Source organism: Plasmodium inui (genome assembly GCF_000524495.1).
Source record: "Plasmodium inui San Antonio 1 unplaced genomic scaffold supercont1.7, whole genome shotgun sequence".
NCBI lineage: Eukaryota > Apicomplexa > Aconoidasida > Haemosporida > Plasmodiidae > Plasmodium > Plasmodium inui.
The window spans coordinates 285,937-312,228 of record NW_008481841.1 but is presented as its reverse complement, the minus strand read 5'-3'; the positions used below and the strand labels follow the sequence as shown (position 1 = coordinate 312,228).

At 45.3% G+C, this 26,292-nt stretch overlaps 6 protein-coding genes across 6 annotated transcripts; 3 read left to right on the top strand and 3 right to left on the bottom strand.

Annotated features, from left to right (window-relative positions):
* Nucleotides 1–2,149: 2,149 nt before the first annotated feature.
* C922_02098 (40S ribosomal protein S3a) lies at nt 2,150–3,408 on the top strand (the record flags this gene model as incomplete). The annotated part of the gene is made up of 2 exons (XM_008817697.1): nt 2,150–2,312; nt 2,783–3,408. 2 exons carry the CDS (start codon nt 2,150–2,152, stop codon nt 3,406–3,408), a joined length of 789 nt encoding a protein of 262 aa, XP_008815919.1.
* Nucleotides 3,409–4,150: 742 nt separating this feature from the next.
* On the bottom strand, nt 4,151–5,320 carry C922_02097 (hypothetical protein; the record flags this gene model as incomplete). Its single annotated transcript, XM_008817696.1, has 5 exons — nt 4,151–4,197; nt 4,320–4,383; nt 4,494–4,624; nt 4,794–4,997; nt 5,221–5,320. The coding sequence occupies 5 exons, from the start codon at nt 5,318–5,320 to the stop codon at nt 4,151–4,153; spliced, it is 546 nt and encodes a 181-aa protein (XP_008815918.1).
* A 1,818-nt stretch (nt 5,321–7,138) lies between these two features.
* C922_02096 (hypothetical protein) lies at nt 7,139–15,113 on the top strand (the record flags this gene model as incomplete). Its single annotated transcript, XM_008817695.1, has 2 exons — nt 7,139–14,802; nt 14,987–15,113. The coding sequence occupies 2 exons, from the start codon at nt 7,139–7,141 to the stop codon at nt 15,111–15,113; spliced, it is 7,791 nt and encodes a 2,596-aa protein (XP_008815917.1).
* A 611-nt stretch (nt 15,114–15,724) lies between these two features.
* C922_02095 (hypothetical protein) lies at nt 15,725–19,867 on the bottom strand (the record flags this gene model as incomplete). Its single annotated transcript, XM_008817694.1, has 1 exon — nt 15,725–19,867. The coding sequence occupies one exon, from the start codon at nt 19,865–19,867 to the stop codon at nt 15,725–15,727; it is 4,143 nt and encodes a 1,380-aa protein (XP_008815916.1).
* Nucleotides 19,868–22,002: 2,135 nt separating this feature from the next.
* On the top strand, nt 22,003–23,040 carry C922_02094 (hypothetical protein; the record flags this gene model as incomplete). The annotated part of the gene is made up of 1 exon (XM_008817693.1): nt 22,003–23,040. One exon carries the CDS (start codon nt 22,003–22,005, stop codon nt 23,038–23,040), a length of 1,038 nt encoding a protein of 345 aa, XP_008815915.1.
* A 221-nt stretch (nt 23,041–23,261) lies between these two features.
* Nucleotides 23,262–25,795, bottom strand: C922_02093 (hypothetical protein; the record flags this gene model as incomplete). The annotated part of the gene is made up of 2 exons (XM_008817692.1): nt 23,262–23,366; nt 23,534–25,795. 2 exons carry the CDS (start codon nt 25,793–25,795, stop codon nt 23,262–23,264), a joined length of 2,367 nt encoding a protein of 788 aa, XP_008815914.1.
* Between the last annotated feature and the right edge of the window lie 497 nt (nt 25,796–26,292).

Below are 26,292 nucleotides of genomic sequence, written 5' to 3'. Positions count from 1 at the left end.
GTGCTACTCCTGTTTCCTTTGCCCATGCCGCTGACCCATTCCACTTCTCCCGCAGGGCCGAAGAAGAAGCTAAACAGAAATTGTTGAAGGCCAAAAAGAAGTAAACGCCTGCCCCAATCACTACATAGAACAAGCAGAATGCTGAAGGGAATCCGCACGAGTAGTGAAACCCCCTGGGGTCATTCAACGGAACCCTTTGTTCGGGGAGACAACACAGACCAGAAGGTGGTCATACGCGAAGTCCTACTTAAAGCACACCGATTTGACGCCTTTTTTTTTTTTTTAATTTTTTAAGTTTAACCGTATCGCAAAACATGCGCAAATATGTGCACAACGCATGCAAAAGAAAAGAAAAAAAAAGACAACACAAAAAAAAAGAAAATTTCACCACTCCCTTTTGTTGAACTTCTTCAGCCCGCAAAGCTTTTATCCTCAAAAAGGGGAGAGGGAGAGGGCGTTGTTTGTCTTTCCACTGATTGCAACAAAACTTGTGGCAGTTCTCACCGAAGGAAAAAGAAAACGACGTCCATGTATATATTTGTGTATATATTTATAGTATATATGATTATTCTGTAAAAAAACTATTTAAAGGATTGGACCAAAGCTGAGGTGCGCATACTCGGTAACGAGGGGTAGGTAGCCCGTCTCCGCCGAGCAACAGCGACCTTTTACGTCTGTGCAAGCTCCACGTTTGGAGATCCATCTCGAGATAAACGAATGAAGTGCAACAGGTGTATAGGGCAACACGTTTATATATACGCATAACTCCTCTGCGCATTAATCAGGTCAGTGTAAACCCTGATGTAACACCCTTTCAGAAAAAAAAAATGACACCTCCATGTGTCCTACTTTTAACTTGGCACTGTTCTTACATGATATGTAGCAAACGAGCGGGGGAGGATTATGCTTACCTACCCAGCCGGTTTCGCTTAGCTACTCATAAAAAAGGTGCTGTCGTAAAACTTAATTTAAAAATATATGATGGGATGATGAATTATACTTTTTTTTTCCCACAGTTTGGGGGATACCTTAACTTTTTTAATCGCTCCCCGGGCAGGAAAACAGCAGCGACAGTAATGGTGACGGGTTTCCTTTGCTGGCCTCGGAAGTGTTATATTTCTAACACAGCTTTGCCAAGCACCTCGTTCGCATAAACGTGAAAAAGTCTTCTTATGGATAAAAAAAAAATTAAAAAACGTTCGGAATAAGTCTACCCAAATCATGGCATAAAATGAAGGTTCATGAAAAGAGGATTTTTCTTTTTTTTTTTTCTAACTTTTGGGGGCTAGGGCAACCCCACCAACCTCCCAGGGTGCATACATTTTTATATGATACCCCTTTATCACCGCGAAATGAGTAGATGTTGCGAGAAAAAAAGAGGCATATATACTATATTTTATGTACCACGGGGTGCGGCGGAGCAGTGGGTATATTAGTTTTATCACCACCTGCATGGTGATGTTTAAGCGGAAAAGAAGAAAAAAAATGAACACAGTGCTGTTACCACATTGAGAAAGTATCTATATACCTTTCACTGCTAAAAAGGAAGGAATGATGAAGGGGCAGTGGTGACCTGGAGATAAGCCAAACTCTGTTGAAGGCACAAGGTAAAAAAAAAAAAAAAGAAGCACATCAATTGGGCGGCGCAAAGCTTTGGTGTGATGAGAACTGGATTATTCGGGGAAAAGGCCAAAATAAAAAAAGAGTCACACTGCGAAATCGCGCGTGGGGGTCATAAAAAAAAAGGCATACATATATGCATAGGTATAAGAAGCTTCACAGCACACGGATTTATGGCATGCGCGAAGGGTTCCTTATATATTGTACGCATGTATGTATTCACCTGTGGCGTGGTAAATTATGTAAAAGAGAATTCAACATGTTGTAGTACAGTCACGTATGTACTTCTGCGCCTACAGAATAAGCAACACTGTGACGAAGATTTGCAAACGTATCGTAGTCAATTTTTTACTTTAGCTTCTCGCGCAAACTTATAACTATAACATAGCTTGAACAAGTTTTTCCATCGAGCGTATTTCAACCTTCCAGCTTTGCAACTTTGCAAATTTTCAACTTTCCAAACATCCCCATTTCCCAACTTCCCAAAACTTCCCATTTCCAACATTACCAAGCCACTGGCGAAAACAAAATGGCGGTAGGAAAAAACAAAAGAACCTCAAAGGGAAAAAAAGGAGGAAAGAAAAAGGTCACGGATGTTTTTACGAAGAAGGAGTGGTATGACCTGAAGGCCCCCAAAATGTTTTTGGTCAGAAATTTCGGAAAAACCTTAGTCACGAAAACCATTGGAAAAAGTAAGTCCCCGGAGAAGTTGTGGCGAGGGCGCCATGTATACGTGGAGCTAGCCAAATTGTATAATTAATTTTTTTTTTTTTCCTTTGTTCATACGGAATTGTGGCGGCATATGGTTTATGCCAGCGGTGCGTGATGTCTCACAATGTATCGACAGATGAGCTCTCCTGATGTTATGTCGATTGGATATGCTGGAGATAGCCTGTTTGATGTGTCCGTTGCTCTTTGTGAAGGCGTTTTTTTCTTTTTCTTTTTTTGGCCCACCATGGTGCAGCCCCGACATTTCTATGTGTGCAACTTTTTGCTGACCTGTTCCTGCGAAAGGGGACACCTGCCAGTGGGAGACATCCCCTCGGTTGTGGTGTCTGCTCAGTGTTGTGTTTGACTTCTTGAGCGCCTTCACTTTGCCGCTCGTCACTTTACCGCACTTCACTTTGCTTCCCATTTTTTCTGGCGATTCACCCCCGCGCAGAGTTGGCCACGGACGGCTTGAAGGGACGAATTTACGAAGTGAACCTGGCCGACCTGAACAATGACGAGGACCAAGCTCACAAGAAAATAAAACTGTGTTGTGACCACATCATCAACAGAGATTGCTACACGGATTTCTGCGGTCTCAGCATAACGAGGGACAAGTTATGCTCCTTGATAAGAAAGGGATACACCCTAATTGAAGGATACACAGACGTAAAGACGATTGACAACTACCAGCTGAGAATGTTTTGCATTGCTTTCACGAAGAAGAGACCAAACCAGACAAAAACTACCTGCTACGCACAGACGAGTCAAATTAAAAAAATAAGAAAAAAAATGGTAGACATCATGAATGCTGAAGCGAGTAAAGTTTTACTAAAAGATCTTGTGAAAAAGTTTATTCCCGAATCGATTGGAAAGGAAGTAGAAAAACAGTGCAAGAAAATATACCCCCTACAGAACGTTTTAATAAGAAAAGTGAAGATCTTAAAGAGACCCAAATTGGATATTTCCAAATTAATGGAGTTGCACACAGACTCTAAAGAAGACGCTGGAAAGAATGTCAAGTCTTTACCTGAGTCGAAGGAGGCCACAAACATCTTAAGTGCCGAATTGAAACATTAGAGGGTTGTTCCTCCGCCGTCTGTAGTCTGAGGGGGACGTGTATCGGAGAAGATATATGTGCTAATCGGTTGGGTTGTTTTCATCCCCACGCGATTTTTTCCTGCATCGAAAGCACACACAAATTGTTGCATGCATATGCACTCCCATTCGGATACTCACCCCGTTTTAACGGTAGTCCCCTCCAGCGCACAATGTATGTTGTCCTACCACATGTGTGTATATATTTTCTTGTATAGAATACATGTGGGTGTATCCACGCGTGAACGTGTGATTTTTTTTTTCCCCTTTTTTTATGAATTTATTAACGGAACGGGACTTAATTTTAAAAAAAAAATAATCGCGGTTTTTACGAAAAAGTGTGCACGAGCGATGAGGGTCCACCCACTGATGCGATGCTGCTAAGTTGCTACGTTTCGAAGCTTCGAAGATGCAAACGCGTGTACGTGAGCATCCGCGGGGGGTGAGTACTAGCCAGACGGTTACCCCCACTTGTGGGCATTGCCACCTACCAAGTTATTGCTTAAAACAATGGGGCAGAAGCCAATTCGAAGGGGCGTCTCGTGGCCGCCACACGCGCGAATAAGTGAAAGAAAATACACACAGCTTTGCAGTAAACAGGAGTGTATACGCTATAATTTTTTTGCATATTCGTTGGAGCGGGGATGGGTAGCGGCCGGGAGAAGTAGCGCCGGAAGCAAAAATGGTATATAAGATAAGTACATGTGCACGCTTTCTGGTCACCTTATCGTTTGCCAATACTTTGCAGTCTTATTAGCAGTGGTTTTAGGTCTGTTGTAGAAGGGGTGGTGTGTGGTGGTCATAAGTGGGTGAATAGGCACACGCGAAAGGGAGCGCAGGAGGACAAATAATTGGCTAAGTGAAGTGGAGAATATACCATGTGCTTTGCTTACCTGCCTCATGCTGATATTGGACGTGGGTTTTTTTAAAAATTTCTTCTGTTTTCAAAAGGACGTCCTTAAAAAGAGAACGGGGGGAAAGTTGTGCAGTAACCGTTAGGAAGTTTTCTTCATTTGGTGTTGCGCATAACCTATGCGCGGCAACTAAATGGGTAAAGAAGCTCTTACGTTCAGCATGCTCGAATGCTTGACCACTTCTAGCGCAACCTTTTCCATCCGTCCTTGGAATTCTTTTTTTTTTTCCTCAAGGATTAAATTTTTGTTCACGAGAATGTTGTCTTTCTCTTGTCTAAGCTCTACTGTTCGGTTAATTTTTTTTTTTTGCATGGAGTTAAGGAGTAAAACATATGCACACAAAAAAAAAAATGGATAAATGGGGAAGAGGAAAAAAAAAAAAAAAAAAGAATAAATGGAGAAGAGGCAAAAAAAAAACTCCACTCATTCGTGCATATTAATTACATATTTCACTGTACGATCTTTCGGAGAGAACTTTCAAATCGGCTAACACGTCGAGGATCTCCCGTTCGATGCTTCTGTACTGATTTAAGATTTGTTGGTACTCGGTTAGGAACTGCTCATAGTTAGCTTTATTCTCTACCTCCAGCTTCTTAATGTTTTCAATTTTGTTTTCTCTTTGCTCCTTTAGCGTGTTGATAAGTTTGGTTTTTTCGGCTGCGCAGGTATGAGGAGGTAGGAAAGGGGATGAATGGGTGTGTGCTCATTTGTCTATATAAGTGCATGCACGCGGAGGGTAGCCTTTTTGGGTGGCTTAGTTACGAAGTTTGGCAGATCGGACGGGCAGATCGGATGGGCAAGTGTTCCAAGGTCAGGAAGACGACATGCTCACTGCAGAGCGTCATGGGTACCACCTACAGGAGACGCACCTCCCCCTCACCTAAGTCATTTTTTAGAGATTCGATTTTTTCCCTAAGTTCCTTTACCTTCAACAAATGTGCATCCTCTTTCTGTTTATTTTTATCCTTCCCCGATTTCATTGTTTCGCAAGTTTCGCTTTATGCAAACGGGAGGCGTATGTTCGTGCAGCGCGCGCAAGGCCCCAGGAGGAGTGTGTTTTGATGTGTGTGCGCGCATAGGTGGGGGGAGGGGGACCTACGAAAGTCACATAAGGGTCTTTCACTGGTATGCGCGGCCGCACAGGGACATCCATAACTATGATCCGAAAGAAATATCAATATTGCTAAATTGCAAAGCTGCCAAATAGACCGGGAGGACAAAGACACTCGCGCGGAAATACACTTCTGCGCCAGTCACGCACCATTCATTCCAGTTCATCGCCCCTCGATTTGGAAAGCAGGAGACAAAGAATGGCATAATTGCGAGAAAAAAAAAAAAAAAAAAATATAGGAGAAAAAAAATACCAACATAATAATGCCCCTGCGGATGCACATCCACTTTGTACCTTGCGCCAAACGAAACTGCGATGCGATTTTTCTACTATTTGCGTTGGAACTTTTGGCGAAGAAGAATCATTTTGAGTCTTTTACCCATAATTACCCTATTTTTAAGCAAAGAGTGGACGTGGGTGGAGAAGGGGAGGAATCTCCCCCCCAGTATGTTCACCCATATATCGTGCGTCTTGCCGGCAAAGGTATTGGTGACATCCTGCTGGGGAGGACAAACTGCCATTTTAAGAAAAAAAAAAAAAAATTCACTAACGCCCTGTGTACACAAATTGGCGCAGGGATGTACCCGTACAAACGACGTCCTCCACTTTGCTTAACTTTGCTGTCTTAAAGGAAAATGAACTAAAATGATGGGAACGCCCTATCTGCATACATTTTTGTGTATTTCTGGTCATCCCCCTTGGTGTAGGTGTTACGCACAAGTAACGCTTTTCTCTCCCGTGCGACATGGTAGCTCCCTTTCCCTTGTGTACACAAATGTGTTGTGGCAGGCGTAGATAAAAAGGAAAAAAAGAAAAACAGGAAAAAAAAAACATCCCAGTGTGACTCACACAACTGGTAATTACTACCCATGTAAACTCATTTTTCGTTAAAGTAGGAAAAGTTATCTTCAAAAGGAACTAATCGTGATTATAAGAAAAAAAAAGAAATGAAATATATTCCTGAATGTTAATGCTACGATTGATCGATGAGGTGTATACGCATTTTTTAAAAGCCCCCCTTCCGTACTATTTTCTTCCCAAACAATACCGTTCGGCATTTTTTCTTTTTCTTTTTTTTTTTGGTTTTTTTCCCTTTTTTATTTTGAGTAAATTGCCCAAAGAATGGCTCCAAATTGGTCCTCCGCTTAACCACTTTTATCCTTTCAAAGAATTAAAATTTCCTATGGCCTTTTCAGAAGAGCCATTGTTATTTTTTGTTGGCCTTCCAAAGAACTTGTGTCCCCTTGTTCATGCATATGTTTTGTACTTTCCACTATTCACGCATGAGAAGGGACACAAAGACCAGTTAAAAGGGGAAGAGTAGCTGGGGTTACACGAACCCTGGGCTTAGTTCGGTTCCTGTCATGGGCGGGCTGTCAGCGTTTGCTACTCGCCACGTGTTGTTCGCTGCTTGAGGTAGGTCCCTTACCACGTCATCTCGTAACCGTTTCGTCGCGTCGTCGAATAATCACGTTGTTTGTTAGCCGCTTTGCTTATTAGCCGTCTCGTACGTATATGCCTGTGCGGTTTCCCTCCTGTCAGGAGCGTGCCAGTGAGCTGTACACGTAGGGGAATGTGAGTGAGCAGCATAGCGGACAGCACCAAGGGGAACCCCACGAAAGGGTGCATCGCATGGCCAAAGGGAGGCGTCGCCAAAGGGAAACGTCGTCAAGCGAGGCGCTCCAAAATGAACAACAAAAGGAGAAAATACAACCCGAGTGGTAAGCCCGATGGGGAAGACCCTCGGCAGGACAGGCCCCCAATGGAGGGTCATCCGACCATCGGTTACGACAATAAAAAAATGAGGAGAGGTCTGTACGGCGCGTCGGAAAGGACCGCCAAGAGTGGCGGAAACATGGGGGGAAACAGTGGCGCCAGCATGGGGGGCTTATACAGCGGAGAGACCTCCGGTCTTAACCACTTAACGGACGAGACATACCCGCCAAAGTACACCCTCTACTCGAGTCAGGGAAATATCAAAGCACACCCCAATCGAAATGCCCCCATGGCAAATAACTCACTTAACAAATGGCCCAATGCGAACCCAGGTAGTGACTTCTCTCCTCATAACATGTATGCCAACAATGAAAAAAAAAAGGATAACTATAATAGGAGTAAAAATTTTATGAATATGAATCATCCAAACTTTAATTCGTATAGCCATTCCAACATTTGGACGAACGTCAGGAGGATGGGAGGTGGACAAAATGTGTCTCGAGAAAATGGGAAGAAACAAAAGATGAAAAGTGAGAACGAGGTGGGGGGTGCCTGTCCGTATGACAGTGGCGACCCGATTGGCGAGCCGATTGGCGAGCCGATCGGCAACCCGAATGACGTCCCAAATGTAAACAGCACCAGCAGTAGGGCCGTTCCGATGATCGGGACGACCCACGGCAACCACGGCAACAGCCTGAGTTACAAAAAAATGAACACCTTGTCATGCTCCAAAAGTGCCAACTTTGAAAAGGCATCGACAAAAAAGTATAGCAATAAATTTTACCCCAACATGACTCTGTCGAATTTGAGTGACAAAGCGGACAAGGAGGAGGTGGATAACGTAAACGTTAAGGAGAAAAAGAACAAATTTGAGTTAGGAAAAAATCGAATTTTCTTTCAGAACAAGAAGTGGTTTGGCCGTGGCAACACGAATGGTAAAGGTATAGGTGGGGGGTTGGGTATCCACAAGGGGGAGTCGTCCTCCAGTGGTATGATGGACGCTGATGTGAGGGGAGGTTCCCCAGAGCAGTGGGGCCCCAATATGGGCGGTCCCAACCTGAGCGATCCCAATGTCAGCGGCACTAACGTGAGCAGTACCAACCTTAGCAGAAATAACGTTAGTGGCGCCACCCCGGGAGCTGTCCCCCCCCAGGAGAGAGCACACATTTTAGAAATGCTCTCCAAATGTCTGAAGTCGGTAGGAAACGAAGGAACGGCGGACCTCAGCGCAATATACAACGCGCTGACGAAAAATAAAAGCAAAGAGTCCTTGATGAGCCTGCTGGATAACATAAAGCTTTTGGAGGAGGCATCCAAAGGGATGCTGCCACCGGGTGGGGGAGTCACTGGAGAAAGTTCGATTGGCGGGGCCACTGGAGAAAGTTCAGTGGCCAGTCCGAACGACAACGTGGAGAGTGGGGCGATGGACGAAAGAAAGAACAAAGTCAAATTTGTAAGTAGCTCATTTAATGGATCATCCAGCATGTTAACCAATACGGTGAGCGGTCAAATGGGTGCCAGTGGGGAAGGGGGACCTTCAGGGTTTAGCCGTCGTGGAGGCATTCGCGATGTTGGTGCTGCCACTCAAGTTAACCATCCACGCTACGACAATATTAGACGTCACAAAAGGGACACATCAAATGCCAGATGCGAGAGTCCGCCGCAGATGGGTCTCCAGAATGGCCTTGACCCTCCGGGGGAGTCCAGTCGGAGTCAGGGGAATGAGGCAGCCCTGGAGTTGGACGGAATTTGCGGAAGGAGGGACCAAGCGGAAAGGCTCACAGGAGGGGGAAGCGACATAGAGGCAGCAAATGCAGCCAGGACAGCCAACCCAACAGATGCTTCCAAGTCTGCCGACCTCGATAGCCGCTTGCCCAGGGTGGCCCTGTTCAGGCAGCTCGGAAAGGACCACAGCACATGGGAGAAGTGGAAGGACGCAGTGGCCAAATGCAACGATCAGAAAATACAGGCCAATTTTGAAAAAATGGAAGAGAGCATAAAGAGTAACCTCAAAATTAAGGAAATTTTTAAAGCGAGCCTTTTCTATAGTGACAGCAGACACATGTACAAAAAGGCGCTGTATAAAAATTACGAACAGATATGGCTACACAGTGGAAGATTCCTTCAGTTGGAGAACATTTTTCACTTTGGAAAGGGGAAGGAAAAGAAGAAGGAGAAAGAGACAAACATAATCGAATGTGCGATGAGCGGTTCCATTCCGTTTAGCGGTTTTTTACAGTTTTTTAACAATTTTTACGAAATTACAGAGAGTTATCAATACAGAATTTGCTTCTTCCTGATTTATAAAATAATGATTATGCATGAGGAGGATGAAGAGTATGGACGGTACTACAATTTAATCATTAATATGCTGAGTGGGAAGACGTTGATTTTTTTTCTTCTCGTGTTGATTAACCTGATGCGGAAGTACTCCTTGAAGATGGTTTACTTTGTGAATTTCATCGAGAGGTTGCTTCCGGTGGTAACGAAGGGATCGCGTCTCTCTGCATGGGCAAAGGGCACGGCAGCATCTTCCCGAGGTGCCGTCTCCAATGGGACAGACAAAGGGATCCTTTTCAACATCCTTTTTTTTAAGCTATTTAGATTAATATTTTATCGAATCGAATTATTCTCCACGCAGAAGAAGCACCTGCTGATGCTGTTCCTAAGGTACATAAAGAACTTCCTCCTTAACATCTGCTCCTCCATTTTGATCACACAGTACCTCTTTATAAAATGCGTAGACCTTATGAATAAGTATAACAACCAGCAGTACATTTTGATTAAGACCACCTCCATGGAAATATTTTTGCAACTATGGAACAACGATTTTTTGAAGTTGTACATTTTGAAGATCGGAAGTCCTCTCCTTCGCTTCCTCATCTTTATGAGCAATGTAGAGTATGTGAATAAGAATATTTTCCCCCTCATTTTGACCCCCATTGAGAATGCTAATCAGATGGAAATCAGGGATGCCCTCCAGGGGATGCTACACACGAGTAGCTATTACACACAGGGAAGGAAGAGGTGGAAGCATTACTATAGGAAGTTCCAACGGACAAATAAGTGTTCCCTTTGGGTGAGGAGTTACGGCGTTGATGAGGTTCAGGAGGTTGTTCTGGTGGAAGCGGAAGAGTCGGAGGAGGAGCAGCAGCAGAAGCGGAAGCAAGAGGAGAAAAACTCCGTGATAGAGGTACCCTCTGGGGGCACCCTCCGCCCTGATCAATGTGCAGACGTACGGACGGATCTCCGAAACGATACGCTGATGGAACACATCCTGCAAATAGGAAGAAGTTACAACTACTACAAAATTTTACTCCCTCCGGATGAGAAAAGCTGCCTCAATTTCATGCTTCATCTGAGGAACGGAAACAATAACTTCCACTTTGATCTCTTCTACAATTTATTCGTCGAGTCCAATTTGGCCAATTTGATTCACGAGAATAAGGTGATATATTATGTGGAGTATATCAAGAGGGGGGGGAGGAACGTGAAGGGGGATGAACAGGAGAAGGACCAAGAGGAGGAACACCTCATGAAAGGAAGTACAATCATACGTGGGCTGTACAGTTTAGTACGCGAAGGGGCGGATGGGGGGTTCCACTCTGTTGCCCGGGACGCAAAGGAGAGTAGCTCCATTAATGAGGAACAAGCGGAACAAGCGGAACAAGCGGAACAAGCGGACCAGCCCGCCCCCCCCAAAGAACAACTCCTATTCGACCTGCACGGGATAATCCAACGAAGAAACTGCGTGTTGTCCAAAATATACGGCGCGCACATCAGGCTGAGTTTTTTTTTCGGCGTCTTCTTCTACAGAAGTCACGACATTTATAGGATCCTTTCCAGCTCCCTCGGAACCTATGCCAGAAAGTTTAAAAATTTTAAAAAGGAGAATCAGAAGGGGATTAAATTTATGAACGTTAATAACATTACGCACATTTTGACGGTCACGTTCCTGCTAAAGTTTTTGGCCCACGTGGGGAGGGGTAGCACAGGAGGTGGTAGTGGAGAGGGCACCAGCCCAGGGAGGCCATCACCTCGGGGAGGTACACCCCCTTTTGCTGCCATACTCGGGAGAGCCCCTCCCCGTTTGACAGCGGAGGAGGAAGACTTCCTCGCGTGCTACCGTCTCCTGGAGCACGCCCTGGGTAAAGACATCAGCACCGCCAACACGTTCCTAAACTACCTGAACAATGTGATACTTTATCTGCACGAAAGGAAAAGAGAGAACTTGGTGCTGAGCGCGATCATCACACTTACCATTTATAATTTCTTAACTTTGATTCAGAAGAAGCAAAATCGAATTGAAAATCTGGAGACCCTCACTTTAAGTGAAATTTGTAACGAAATACATAACAGCTGCCTCATAGGGATGCTACTCAGAGAAAATAACTTCTTCATTGACAGCGAGACGAAGTTTACGGAAGTGGAGGATATTTACTCGTTCGAGCTGAAGAACCATATGAAGTTCATCCCAAAGGACATTAACAGGGAGATCTTCCAGTTGGTCTATTTTAAAAAATACGTTTTCCAGAGGGGGACATACAAAAAAATTGACATTATAAAGATAGGCAGGCGGAACGCGGTGAACAATCTGTACACATCAGAGATTCTTAACTACGTCTACTACAACACGTTGTATGTTCTGATCCATTTAGTCTTGAACGTACATTTTTATGAGGCCATCTTTAGGAGGACCTACAAGGGGAGAGGCGGTGATGGTAGTACTATTGACAGGGTTCTCCAGGTTCATGGTGAGGGGACGTGGAGCTTTGTGCGTACTGGGGGAGCGTTCAAGCGGGGAAGGGAGGCAGAACAAGCGCGAAGGCACGAAGCGGGGGCGGACGAGGCGGGGACAACCCAGCCAAACTGGCAACGCCCCCTCACCATAGTGATGAGGAAACAAAATGGGGACACATACTGGAGGAAAAAAAGGCACATTGTAAAATTTTACAGAAAGGCCAAAAGAAAAATCATCAAAAAATTGAAGACCTCCTTAGCTGCCAGCAATGTAAATAAATTTATGCGCAGTTTGGGGGAGGACAAATTCTTCTTCAACCTTTTTTTCCAGTTTGATAATTCCCCCCTGTTTCTTCACTGGATTTTGCTGGAGGGGGGTGCGCCTACCGATGCGGTAACAGATGCGGGAGAAGATGGGGAAGCAAATGTGGACGCAGATGTGGACGCAGATGTGGACGCAGATGTGGGCGCAGATGTGGACGAAAATGCGGACGCAACTGCAGATGCAAATTCAAGTGCAATTCCAATTGCCCGTGCGAAGGCCTTGGGTGTGTCGGGGCCCATGTTTTGCCCCCACGTGGACATCCTGAAAGGGGTGGACAACTTCTGCCTCCTCGTTGAGGAGATTAACAAGCTGATTAGCTTTGTCACCCATCGAGGGAAGGCCACGTGCGAAATGGTGAAATGCTCCTTTGCCAATTTCCCTCTTGTCCTCCGTGAAGACAATTTCAGCGTCCAGTTTCGCTTCTACACCATTGTGTGGGGCGATTGGGTGGTGCGTCACAGCAGAGAGCACTCCTCCGTTGGAGTGTCCACGAATGGATGGTGCGTCTCCTTCTCCTATGGGGAGAAAGATGACTGTTCCTTTCATTTCAACGAATTGATAGACCGCGTGGTGAGTACAATTGTAGACGCGAATTACGCCAAGGAGAAGATCGTGTGGTGGTCTGAATTTTTTTACACCCTGGGGAATTTCGGCGTGGTGAACTTCCATCTGCTTTTTTATTTCTGCTCCCTGGTGAGGGAACTTGCCAGGGGGGGTGCAAAAGTGGGCAAAGAAGAGGAGAAAAACGAAGGGTGTAAAGTGAGGAACGAAGAGGGGCAAGCTGCGGAGTACCTCGCGGGGGACAACTTCCCCCCCCGTTTCTCGCATGCCCTGCGGAGGAAAGTTCAAATCTGCGAGCAGATATACGTGCTGTACCTATTCAGGATAGGCCTGCTCCTCAACGTGAGCCTTTACGAAGCCTTCGACTTGCTAACTTCGTTAATCAGTGCCGTTTTTAATTTTGACTTTTTCCAATTTTACATGAACAAGAGGAAGTACCATGTAGAGGAAGACACCCGGGGCGAAGTCCAATCGTTTGTGAACAGTGTGAAAGAGGAAGCGAAGAATATTCTGACCAATTACGATGTTAATGTTTTTATAGAGAGCATTATCTATGTAAGCGATTGTGTCTTTCTTGTGAAGAGCGTAAAATTTTTGATTCTTAAGAGCTACTGCTTTGTTAATGTCCTGTTGCATGTGCTGTCCTTGAAGAAAGTAATCATTGACATGAGCAACGTGGAATGTGTCGACCTTCTGGAGGGGGAGACGGACAGGAGGGAGGAGGTACACAAAGGGGGCAGCGATACCATGGAATGGCCCCAATTGAGCAAATCGAAGGGTAAGAAAGTAGAAATGGTGTCTTCATTTGGTGGTGCTTCCAGCAGTGAAGAACCCGAGAAGGATTCGCTTCCAGATTGCTGGAACTACGACTCGGCGGAGGAATCGGAAAAGTTTAGCTCGTCCGACAGTAGTGACGGTGATAAGGTGGAAGACCATTTGGACGGTTATGGAAGCTTCTACAAGGGGAGGCATCTCGAGAAGGCGGCCGAAGAGGCGCTTAACAGCCGGATGAGAAACCCCAAATGGGGCAACGTAAACCACGGGGCAGAAAAAAAGGGAGGGAAAAAAATATGGATTTTACAGATCTTCAAATATTTTGATTGCCACTCATTTCTCTGCTTTGGGAAGGACAAAACGGAAGAGGAGCATTTTTACGAGAAGAGAAAGAATTTCAGAAATTTCTTTTTCCCCGAGAATTTGAAAAAATGGAAAAAAAAAAAAAAAAAAGAAAAATGTGATCAAGATTTGTGCAGATTAGTCTATACGTTAAAGAAGCGATTAATTCAAAGGGGAAATTTTTTAAGCATGTATAAGCAGGCCTTCTTTATAAAATGGACTTGTCTTGGTATCTTTATTTTGCAAAAGTATCGGTTAAAAATGTTTGACAGCTTTGAGGCTTTTCAGTATATATACGAAAGAGTGAACTCCGTGGTGCGTAGAGAAAATTTGCTTTTTAAAATTCCAGCCGACGTGAATTGGGCCGCGCCATTGGAAGACAGCGAAGACATTAGGCACCCGTTTCTCATCTGTCTTTGCCATATCAGCCAGCAATTTGGGGCGCTGCTTCGACGCCACCGTAAGGTGAGCGGTCAGTACGCTGAGACAGAGCAGCGTTCCATTCGTGACTGCCCAGAAGCATTTCCAGACGAAGAAGCCAAACGACAACATGAAGGGGAAGCACTATTTAACGAGGTGAACATTTATTTAAACAATTTCATTTTGTCCTTTTATCCATATCTTATCAAGTCTCGTTTTTCCTATGACATATTTTTGAGGCTCCTCAGAATTTACCTGAACATGTATTTGATAACGAAGAGGAGAAACGCCCTCTCTGTAAACTCCCCCATTTATCTCCTTCTGATGATTTTTGTCCACCACACACATGTGTGCAAGTACGTCATGTTTTCCTACTTCATGAGGGTTAAGCAGTATTTGCATTCCCCTGAACAATCGGAGGAGGATTTGCGCGAAGACTTCCTGCCGCGTGAGGCGTTGCAGGTTTACTTCAGGTATGCAGGGCGAGCCCCCCATGAGGGGATCATCCCGCTGGACGTATTGAGTTCACGCGAAATGAGTTGGTGTGATGTCCATGTAGCATCCTTCCCCCGTCAGCCTCTTCGCGTGGCTTTCGAACTGCACCGTTCACCATTATGCAAGCTTCTTATTATTTTATTTCTTTTTTCCCCTTTTCAGAGAAAGCGTGGAGTTCTTCCTACGCAACTGCACCCAGGAGGACCTCCAATTTGACGACGTAAAAATCAGCTGCGACGGAAACGCAATTTCGCTGTTTTATCACATGTTAGTTGGGAATATTGTGTAGAACTCGTGGGGGAGCTTTTTTGCATATGTAAGGATGGAAGGAGCAGAGAGAGAGAGAAAAAAAAAAAAAAAAGCGCTATTGTGTGGACTTCATAGAAAAGGGCATTTTCGCGCTTGCGTCTATTCCTTTTGGGATGTTTGTCTATTTTTTTCTTCTACCTTTTTTTGGAAATGATAAGCTTTTTTTGTTCGTAGTTAAATGGTTTTTTTGTTCGCAGCTAAATGGTTTTTTTGCCCGTACTAAGTGCTTTTTATTTTTTTTTTTTGTTTTTTTCCTTTTTTTCCTAGCCCCACAAGCAATCCCCAGCTGCGCAAAAACGTTGCATAATTTTGGTCCCTCCTTGTGGGGGTCACCACATTTATCGGCATTTCAAAAAAACTTCCAACGCATTATGTGGCATTCGCTACGTTTTCCTTTTTTTTGTGTCATTAATTTGAACATTGGGAGTGTCACTTGGGAGTGACATTTGGGAGGGACACTTGGCAGCTTTAGTCGTTATTTGCCTCCTTCGCGGCACCCTGGAAGTTCCTTTCTTTTCCCGCGCCACCTTGCCTGTGATGGGGTTCCCACATGTCAGCTGGGACATTCTCAACTGAGGCCGCCTCTTCCCCTCACCTGCGCGGATGGCGAGAATGGCGGTAATCGCCGTAGTCATCGTAACCGCCGTACCAGCCGCCCTCGCCATAGTCGCCGTCTTCCCTGTCGCTAGGCCCATTTGACTCGCTGGGGCCGCTTGGCGCGCTGGGCTGGCCCGGGTCGTCCCGTTCCCTCCCGCCTACGAGCCTCAAGTGCAACTGGTTAATCTCGTCGAAGATGATCTGCGTGAAGAGCAAAATTATCTTGAGCTTATTCAGGTCACTCTTCCCGAGAGATTTGAAGTAATTACGCCGATTGTATCTCACGTATAGCCCCAAATAAGCAACCACTAACAAAATGTTCACAGCAATGAACAGTGAATTTTTATTGTATGATGAGAGGAAGAGGAAATATTTTGAAAAAATGCTGAAGAGTAATTCTGGCTTGATAAAATTGAAGTAGACCAACATGTCGTATCTAAGTAACGAAATGATAAAGCCGAAGAAGATGGCCATATATTTGAAGAAATAGAACTTCAAATTTTGAATTCGAAGAGACCTGTTTTGCTTCACTACGTGTTCATTGTCGGAGATCTTTTTCAAACAGGTGCTTCGTATTTTCTCAAGGTCTCTCTTGAGCATATAGATGCTTTGGTTGCTCTTCAGGTCGATCGTTTCGTCGATTTTGAATATCAGCTCGTGTATCATGTTAAGTTCCCGCACGTCTTCGTTGCGGATAGGGGGGTGCATAGCGGTGCGCATCCCCTTGTGCATTCTGCTGTGCATTCCGCCGTTCATGCCGCTGTCCACACCCGGGGGGAGGTAGGCCGAGCTTCTCCCGTTTCCATGGTAGTCGATGTCCTTCAGGAAGGACTCGCCATACACGTCATCATCCACACCGGGGAAGTAATTCCCACGGGGATAATTCCCTTTCCCATACTCCCCGTATCTGCTGACCGCACCGTTTCCATTCCCCAGAATGAGAAACTCCTCTGGTATGCTTCTCCTCTGACCATATCTCGAATTCGTAGGCCTATTGTCCATGTGATTATCCTGCTCATCCTGACACAAATCATTCTTCAGTTCCCTCCCATACTCATCATGTTGATACTGAATGTTACAGCTAAATCGGTTTCTTCTTTCATTATTATATTTCCGATTAGCACCTGCGACCTTCCCCTTCTCATATTTCCACTTTTCCTTTTTAAGTAAGTCGCTTGGAATTTCTGGAAGATAGATGGTTAAAAATTCGAGTACCTTATACGTGTTGTTTTCTCCATCGTTGATATCAGTGTATTTTAATTTGTTTGCTTCATCCAGTTGGTAGAGCTTGTCGACGTTCACAGCTCGTCCGCGAGCACCACTGCTCCTGCTGATGTAATTGTTTATGCTCGTATGGATTAGACTATATATCGTTGTTACTACTTCGTAGATGAGGACAAGAAAGAATATGCTAATGTTTTTGAGGCAGTCTCCGTAGTTTATTTTTTTTTCGAACAGTTTGTCCAGGTGTGTCTTAAGCTTCCCCTCGTTTGATTTTGACGGATCGACGCGTTTGATGGGGGAGGGGCCCATGGAAGGGTGTTCCACGGAAGGGTGCCCCATAGAGGTGTGCCTCATCTGAGCTTGCCCCCTCGAAGCTTGCCCCCCGTTTCGCATCGAGTTTAATCGACAGATGTCCCCCTTGGCGGCATTCCCCGAGCTCAATATTTTGTCCTTAAACGAGTTGTAACTTTTGGTCAAAATTTTTTTGAAAATTCCGCCTGTCTCTTCTTCACCGGTAACTTTCTCCTGCACGCGCTCGCCTTTCCTGTGCCGCGTCGGGAAGTTGCTCTGGTCGTCTCCATAGCAGAGTTGCCGATCGTCTTGGTAGGGTTCCTCTTCACCGTAGTAGTGGTCTGCTTCACCATAGCTATGTAATCCTTCATTATAGCTTGGTCCTCCTTGGTTATACCCCCCGTCTTCCTCTCCGCAGCATTGCCCCACATCGTCTATGTCGCTCCGGTCGACTTCCCCCCTCGCACTGCGAAGGGAGCTCCTGGAGGCAAAAGCGCCGCCGAAACTCACCCGTTGAGTGGCTCTTCGGCTAATCATTTTGGTGAGCATTTTGGGGAATAGAAGGACGTTCTGGAAGGACCGAATGGATCGATTGAAGAATTCGTTTATCATGTGAGCGTTTTTGCTGAGTGGGTTTCGCCAATTCAGGCTGCCTCTCCAATTCAGTCCGCTTCTCCAATTGAGCCCGCCTCGCCAATCCAGTTGGCCGTGCTGCTTCCTTCCGGTGTGGTGACCCATGTAGGGCTCCATTTCCATCCCGTCGACAAGGGAAGCGGCCCCATTTGGGTTGGCGAAGCTGTACCTAAACAGATTTAAGCTTCTTAAAAAATATTGAGTGAGGTAGAACACCACTCTGTAGAGGTTAATCTTCTGAATCATGTCAATTCTGGTGAGACAGATGGTAACTTTGTTGAGCTGATTATCCATCAGATAGTTAATAATTCGAAGGAGTCTGTTGTTTATAGAAAACTGATTAGAATCGAGAAAGAGGAAAATTGCATCTACGTATTTGGACAGATTCATGATAATTTCATCATACTCCACATCACCTATGTCATTGATCCCACTTGTATCTAAAAAAGATACCGAATTTATTCTGTTCATGTACTTGGTCAGATTATTCTGGTAGCAGATTTTTCCAAAAATGTATTTCTTAACATTGTGTGCCTTCTTTCGTAGCTTCTGAAATGGCATAAACAGATAATCGCAGTTTTCTCCTGAGAGGATTACTTTCTCACTTTGGTTGTGTTTATCCATGCTAGGTATGGGACTGGCAGGAGAGGAGAGATCTTGCTCGTTTGGGTCCTCCATATGATTAGGGTTCATCTGTGGGTGAGGTCTTTCCCTACTGTAGTGGAAAGAAGAGCCATAAGATCCACCCCTATTTCTGTGTCTGTTCAGAAGGCCAAACTGGTAGTTGGCATTATTTAACCTCTTAAAATTGAACTTAAACTTATTTTTTATATCTACGTATGTAATTTCGTTTTTCTTTCCAATCGAATTCGTATTCTGGACGTAACTTTCGGTGAACCAATTAATGAAGGAGCTCTTTCCACTCTGAGGGTTACCCAACAGAAGGAAGGTAGTCTTCTTGTGGAAAACAGAGATGTCCACATTTAAGTAATCACTTATTATGTTTAAGTTCAGGTCATTTATGCAGATGTTGTTGTTGCTGTTGTTGACATTTTTTAAATCTGTGTACCTGGACTGTTTGTTGTATATTTGGTCTATTCGGTTTAGTACATCTGCGATGAAGTTGTCGTTTTCTCCCCTCATGTAGTATTCACTGTTGGGGTGACGCTGATTGGAGGTTCTAGTGTTGAGAGTTTCACTCGGTCGAGATGTGGCTGATTTAGCAGCTGCTCTCGCGGCTGCATGTGCCTCCCTCTGGATTCCCCCTCCTTCACCGTCGCTACTGTTGCAGCTGTAGCAGCAGGAGGCTCTCTCTTCGGCTTCCTCCTCCTTGGAGATAATCTTTCCGCTGGAATACTCCTTTGTCATTTGTTCCTTCTTGGATCGGTAATCTGCCAGCAACTTGTTGTAGCGCTCAAACATCAGCTCGTTCTTCCTATCAGTTTTGGCCTCCCCATTTTGTACTTTTTCATTTTTATTCATCGTCTGGTGGTCCATCGGCAGATTCGTTTCTCCCTCCTCCTCTGCGTTGGCTGCCTCGTAATAATAATTATTGTACGAGTTGAAGTTAATTTGCCTGACTTCGTCGTCGTACTCTTCCTCTTCGTAGTCGTCATCATCGTCTTCTTCGTCATCTTCCTCGTCGTCGCCAACTTGGTAGTCTTCGTCATCCTCATCGTCGTCTTCGTCGTCTTCGTCTTCTTCGTCTTCTTCCTCCTCTTCCTCCACCTCTGCGCCGTCGTAGGTGTCTTGGTGGGGACCCCTCCCCGCCACACAGTTGTTGCCTTTCTTATCTGCCTTACTAAACATGACGGCCTTGTCTAAATAATCCATTTCCATCAGACCCAGTTTTTTTTTTTTCTGATTGTGCATGATATTTTTGTAATTGTTCATATTCATTTTATTATTTTCACAATTCTCATCATTTCGATAATTTTCATCGTTGGGGCCGTTGGCCCCGTTTTGCGCGTTGCCGCTTTTGGTGTACATGCTTCTTGGGAGGGCGGTGTTAATGTTAGTAGAGACCGATGGGGGAGCTGCTCGAAGGAGCGGCACGACAATGGAGAGGCCCCTTTCTCAGGTAAGAAGACCAACGGAGGAATTCCCTCATGTGCAAGTATATTTTTACACGTTTAGGTTTTTCACGTGTAGTGTGTCGATTCCGGGGCTTCTATACCCTATAGGGTTCCGCGACAAAGGATGAACTTCAAGAAGAATGTGACGCTGCCTGGCAAACTCATCACCCCCGGTGTCTAATGAGGTTGTGTGCATGCTGTTAAGTTCAGCCCTCCCTTTTTTTTTTTTTCTTTTTTTTGCCGCGAGCTTTGAGAGATTTCACGCTTCTTTTATCTTTAGCACTTCGCGTCTCCCTTTCGACAGGGGGATAATTTTTTTTTCCTTCAGTCTTATCCCCACCTCGCAGTGCTTCAACTGGGCCACTAGTTTCTCCTTTTCGAGGCGGCTCTCCACTGAGGAAACGCATTTTTGCACTTTCGCGGTGACCATGGGGATCCGCCCAATAAAAGGTAGATATGTTTCATTTTTTTTTCTCGTCTCTGTCACTTTTGCCACTTTTTTTTTTTTTGGCGCGATGGGGTATGCAAGACAGGGTTGCCAGGTGTTCACATGTAGATATGGGTATATATGTAAACATGTTTTTTTTTTTTTTTTTTTTTTCTCTCCCCCTTGTGTTGCTTCGTGCGAGGGGAGCAAAATGGAAGACCTAAGCTGCAGGTCTTTCCAACATAGGCCTTTCTCTTACAGCTAAAAGTTGGACGTTAGCATTGCTTTTCGAATGGAGCAGATGGGTGAGCTGACTAGCTGGCCCATGTTCGTGGGCATGATAGAGGGAATAACGTTGAGCGGATAATCGGCCACACTGCGGTTAGGTAGCTCTTTTTTTATTGATAACGTTTTTTCTTTCTTTAATGGACACCTTTGGTTTGTTGAATAAATGGAGAAGGGAAAGCTGCCACGTATTGGGAGGTGTTATGTTTGCAAGGTTTCCTTTTTGATAACTCCCCCCCTAAACAGAAACATACATAAATAAACACGTACATGGGCCAGACTCCTTGGCATTCCTTTTGAATGTGTTTTCAGGACGGGGGTGAGGATGACCTATCGGAAGACGACCCCTTCTTTTTTTTCTTCCTCGTGGAAGTGGTTTGTACGTAAGCAAATTACTACACAAGTGTTTCCTGGTGTAGCGTTCCTTGTGGGGCATATCTCGCCATTGGGGTTGTCTTCCAGCTTTTTTCGCGAATGGGCAGAGCAACAGGAACAGGCAGGAACCCACGCCATTGCAATTTGGACAAGTAGTCGATGAAGTGGATTTTAAAAGAGAAAAAAAAAAACTTCCACGTTGTGCCTCTTTGCAACGCCTGCAATGGGGAGAAGGCAGCCCCCCTGCTCGGCCTCATCACATCATTATCTGGTGAATAAAAAAAAAAAAAACCAACACATACATACATGCGTATACTTAAAACAGTGAGCGGACAAAACCGCTTTGGCCGACTGGTGTTACGCGAAATTGCTATAAATGGCAACACAGCTAAGGAAATTTATTAAAACATTTGTTTTCCTTTATTTTGTCCCATTTCGTGCCAGTCCTGTTTCTTGGAGGCGCCTTTTTTTTTACCCCTCTGCAGGCGTAAACTGTGCATTCATCTTTGCAAAGTTGCGCAAAAGGGTAATTAAAATAAAAAGGAAATTTGTTCGCCAGTCATATGGGATGTACAGTCATTTTTTACAAAAACAGGACGACTGTACTTCTTTCTTTTGACACCCCGAAGGGGCATTCTGTTATATGATTGTAGTGATTATTTTGTTTTTTATTTTATTTTTTTTTCCATCCCGGGGGGAGTGAAAATCGCTCCATCTGCGCATAGCCATACCATTTCGAGGGATAAGAAAAAAAAAAATGATATCGTATGAACGGACATGCCCACCATAACATGACATAACATTTGCAACAAGCGGAGGAACGGGAGTAAGCGAAGGAGCATGCTAAGCAGGCGGCGATGCCAAGGAAGGGGTACTTCTCCAGAGGAGTGCCCCACCGCGGTGAGCCCACGCAACAACGACGTTGCCACACGGGAAGAAGAAGCACACAAAATGTTTGGAAGATGCACATGCAATCCTTTTCGAAACGACTACTCCACCTGTTGAGAGTTAACCGAATGATGTTTTGTGGCCCGTTTAGGTGCGCGTACCATTTTGAGCAAACCAACATTCCCAGCAAAGGGGCATATGGTGCGCATGTAAAAGGGGAGACAGCCAACCGGCTGGACCATTTGGTGGTGAGGATAAGACGAAATAAGAGAATCCACGCGCTTGAGGATTTTAAGGAGTCGGCGGGGGAGAGACTGCCGCAGCATCCGGCGGATAGCCAAGACAAATTGGGGGCAAAGTTTGACCCAAATGGTGGCGCAGCAACTGGCCCAGGAAGTGGCGCACGAGGTGGCACAACTGCTGGCTCAAAAGCTAGTCCCAATAGTGCCGCAAAAAGTGGTGCACACTTTACGGCCAGTTTTGGCCCAAATGATGAAAGTGAAAAACGGGGGAAGGAATATCTTCTGAACGAATTAAACGAGTTTGTCTCCGTGGATAGACGGGGTGAGGAAGGTGGCGGTACGGTGAAATGCTCCACCCAGAATGAAGACCCCAACGTGAGTGAGGAGGGTTCCCCGAGCGGGCACTCCGGACAGTGGCGACACCCCGTGGACGGCGATCACGATGAAGAAATAAAGTTAGAAAAGCTATTAAAGAAGAGACAAATCATAAAAAAAGACATCGTAACGATAACGGAAAAGGCAAGGGAGGAAATTAAAAAACTAGTCAAAGAATATCGTAGCAAGGAAGATAAGGACACAAATTATGTTTTGAAGTTATTTTACATCATCAAGGGATGCAATGGATTGACTCATTCATTTAACTTCGTCCATAGAGATGAGCTCCATGCGAATGACGAACTTATTTTCGAAGACGATTGTAGAGAGAGCATCCTCCTAGCGATTGATAGGAAGTGTGTACTCTACGTCATTAACACCACGCTGGATTATTACAGGGACGATCTGACGGAGCGCTTTATCTTCACGAACCCGAACGTGACGTCTGTTTGTCCCTGCGGGACGAGTTTCCACTTTAACCGCAGCGGGGGCTGATTCGCACCTACGCAGGTGCACGCATAGAAATAGAAGCCTGCATAAATACCTACATAGACAGCTACATAGTCACCTGCATAGATAGACAGATATCCACACACATGCTTGTGCGGCCGCGCCCCTCGCACTTTTCTGTGTTCACGCCTTTTTTTTTCCGTGCGACCTGGGCCAAATGAACCCCACCTCAATGCGCCCATTTTTATTTTGTAAACACGGCCTTCTTAGCGAGCATCACTGTCTTCTCGCCTGGCGCCGTCGTTTTGCATTTTTATCGTCTGCAGCAGACTGTCTATGTCGATTTCGCCCTCCTTGACGTAGTTTAAGTCCTGCGGTGGGGAGCAGTGAAGGGAAGCGGTAAAGCGATATAGGGGTGAGGAAACGTGGCGATATAGCGGTGGGGAGAACTAGCGTGCAAATCCATAGGCCGCAGGACCAAGCGCTCCTCGAGGGGGAGCCGCTTACCCCTGCGAGGGGGCAATCTCTGCCGTATTACCTTCGGGTACAAATTCGCGTTCTTCTTGTAGATCGCCTCATCCTTCGTAATGCAGTAGTAGAGGACGCCATTACAAACGTACAGATCAAAGTGGGATTCCTCTTTGGCAGTACCGGCTTGGTTTTCCCCCTCCTTTTCCTGCGTGAAATTGTGTGAACGCTCCTTTGTGGTGGTCGCTATGTGGACCTCGCCGCTTCCCCTTTTAAGAACCGTTACAGATTCTACTGCAAAGGAGGAAGCATTAATTTTGTAGACGCCGCCCCCATGGGGGTGCCCCTGATGTGTATCCTCATCTCCTGGGGCATCCGCCCCATCGGTGAACAAATAGTTAGTGAAAAATTTGTTCGTAAAAAGAGGATGTTTATTTTTAAAGAGCCAGCTTTTGGCATTTATGAGGAGAACTTTTTTCTTCTTAGTTTTTTGAAAGGTGTGGATATATAACTGCAAAATGTAGTGGTCCTGGGGGAAGGTGTCCTTAATGTGTTTTTTGAAGAAGATCCTTATGGTTTGTATGATTTCTTCAATTACATCCGATTTGGACAGAAAGTCGAAGTAATAATTGAGGCATTTTTGAGACACGGCCACTACCCTGTTGCAATAAACGTACACATCGAAGAGGAAGCATAGGTTGAGATTTACGTACTTTGAGAGAATGAGGTAGTTCTCTCTCTTCGTTTGCTCTCGCTTCAACGTTTTGTAGACATCTGTGCAGCTTTTTAGCATTAGCAGGGCATCATATAGAGTGTTGACCTCTAGGTTGAAATTGTTGACGAATGATCCCTTCCTCAAATTTTTGTAATTCAATCGCAGGAAGACACTTCCGTTTAGTTCCTCGATGGCTTCTTGTATCTCCTCCAGTTGGCTTCGAAACTGCTCGCTTTTGAAAATGTTCTCTCGTTTTCGTTTTTCACACTTGTCATCGGGGATGTAATCGTGAGTTAGATCGTTCTTGTGGCATCTCAAATGAGTCGCTTCTTCTATGCCGGTGTGGCAACCCATGTGTTCACTCTTCATTTCTGACTGGGTATCTTCCTCTGACTCTGCCGATGATCCCTCCGAGTAGGAATCGAACGAAGAGTACTCATTGTCCTCTTCCTGTACAGCCCGTAGCGTATTACGTTTGACATAACTTGGAAGGAAAACCGAATCGAGAAGGAGGTACTCTACAACCTCTTCATTCAATTTTATGTGCCTCGATTTTATCATGATGTCATGATATTGATCATACAATTCTTTGTACCATATGGAGCTGCTCTTTTTCAAAGTGGAGTTATAAAACTGGGGTTCGAACAGAGCGAAGAGGAAGGCATTGATCCGGTGTAGTGCCCTTTGTATGTCATTTGCCTCTGGGGAGCGGGGACAACACCATTCGTGAAAATTTTGGAATAGGATTTTTTTTTTTTTTTCCTCCAAGTGAGTTTTTCCACTTATCGAGTGCAGCTTGATGGCGCTCAGCACCTGGTTGACGATCTTGCGTTGTTCGCCCTGCGTGATGGGGGCGTTGATGGGGTTGATTGCGTTTCTTCTGAGCAGCACTTTGAGTTGGTTTCGCCTTGCCGCAGGGGGGGCTCGCGTGGCAACCTCCTTCGATGTCTCTGCCTCATTTGGCTGAACTTCCCCGTTTGGGTGTCCTGCCCTGTTTGGCCCCTTCCCTTGTTCTTCCTTCGGGTGAATATCCCCCATCTGGCCCTCCCCCGTGACAATCCCGTCAAGGTCGTAGTTCCACTTCCTGCTGATGAGAGTGCATTCGTTCGAAATCACCGTGGCGACGCCACTGTCTAGATGCAGGTCGACTCCTACTCTAACCAAGTTGTGATTATACTCCACGTCTTCTTCATCAGTGCTGAGCAGAATAAGCCCGTCCAGGTGTATCTGACGAACCATTTGGAGGGTTTTATCACACCGAGGTAATCTTGTGACACCTTCGCCCTGCGATCCATGGTCGCAGCCCTGTATAGGCATCTTCAATTTTTGGGCCTTCTCCTTTACATCACTCAAAAGGGAATCTTTCACTTTACGTGCGTTCATAATCAAGTAGATGGACTTAAAATTGTCCATTAAATACTCATAAAGGAATGAGCTCAACAGGATAGTGTCGTCACCAAGGGGGTGGATCACGCACTGGCAGTCGTCCGACATGCTTTCTGCCTCGGCTGCCCCCGCTGCTTCGTCCTCTTCGTCCACTTCGTCCTTTTGGTCTACTTCACCCCTCTGGGGGATTCCTTCCTTGTCGCTGTGCATACCATTGTGGGCAGTGGTCATTCTTGCGAAGCGACTGAATCATGTTCTTTCTAAGCACAGCGGAGACGTGAAATGCATTCCTCTGTGTTTCGGATTCGCGTACATGGGAAAAGTATAAAATTTGGACGCCTCCCTTCGGAGCAGCTCCAACAAGGGAACACTGTGCGAACGAAGTAGGTAGCGACGGCCCACTCAGTTCTTTAACTAGCAATAAGCAGGGGAGATATGCGTGCATTTATCTATGCGCTGTTCTCCTAAGTTGTTGAAGCTTGGCGACATATGCATCTGCGGGATGGTATGCAGCCACGAAGGATTTCCATCCAAGGAAAGTTACAAATGATACAAAAAAAAAAAAAAATTATTCTCCAGATTACAAATTCTGGAGTATATAGAAATGTATATGCTAAGCCATTCTTCAGTTGCTACCGCAAAATAAAAAAGAAGAAAAAAAAATGATAAAAATGAAACGATTCAACAACAGCGTTGTAATTGTTTTGTTTTATCTCAGGGGTGGGTGC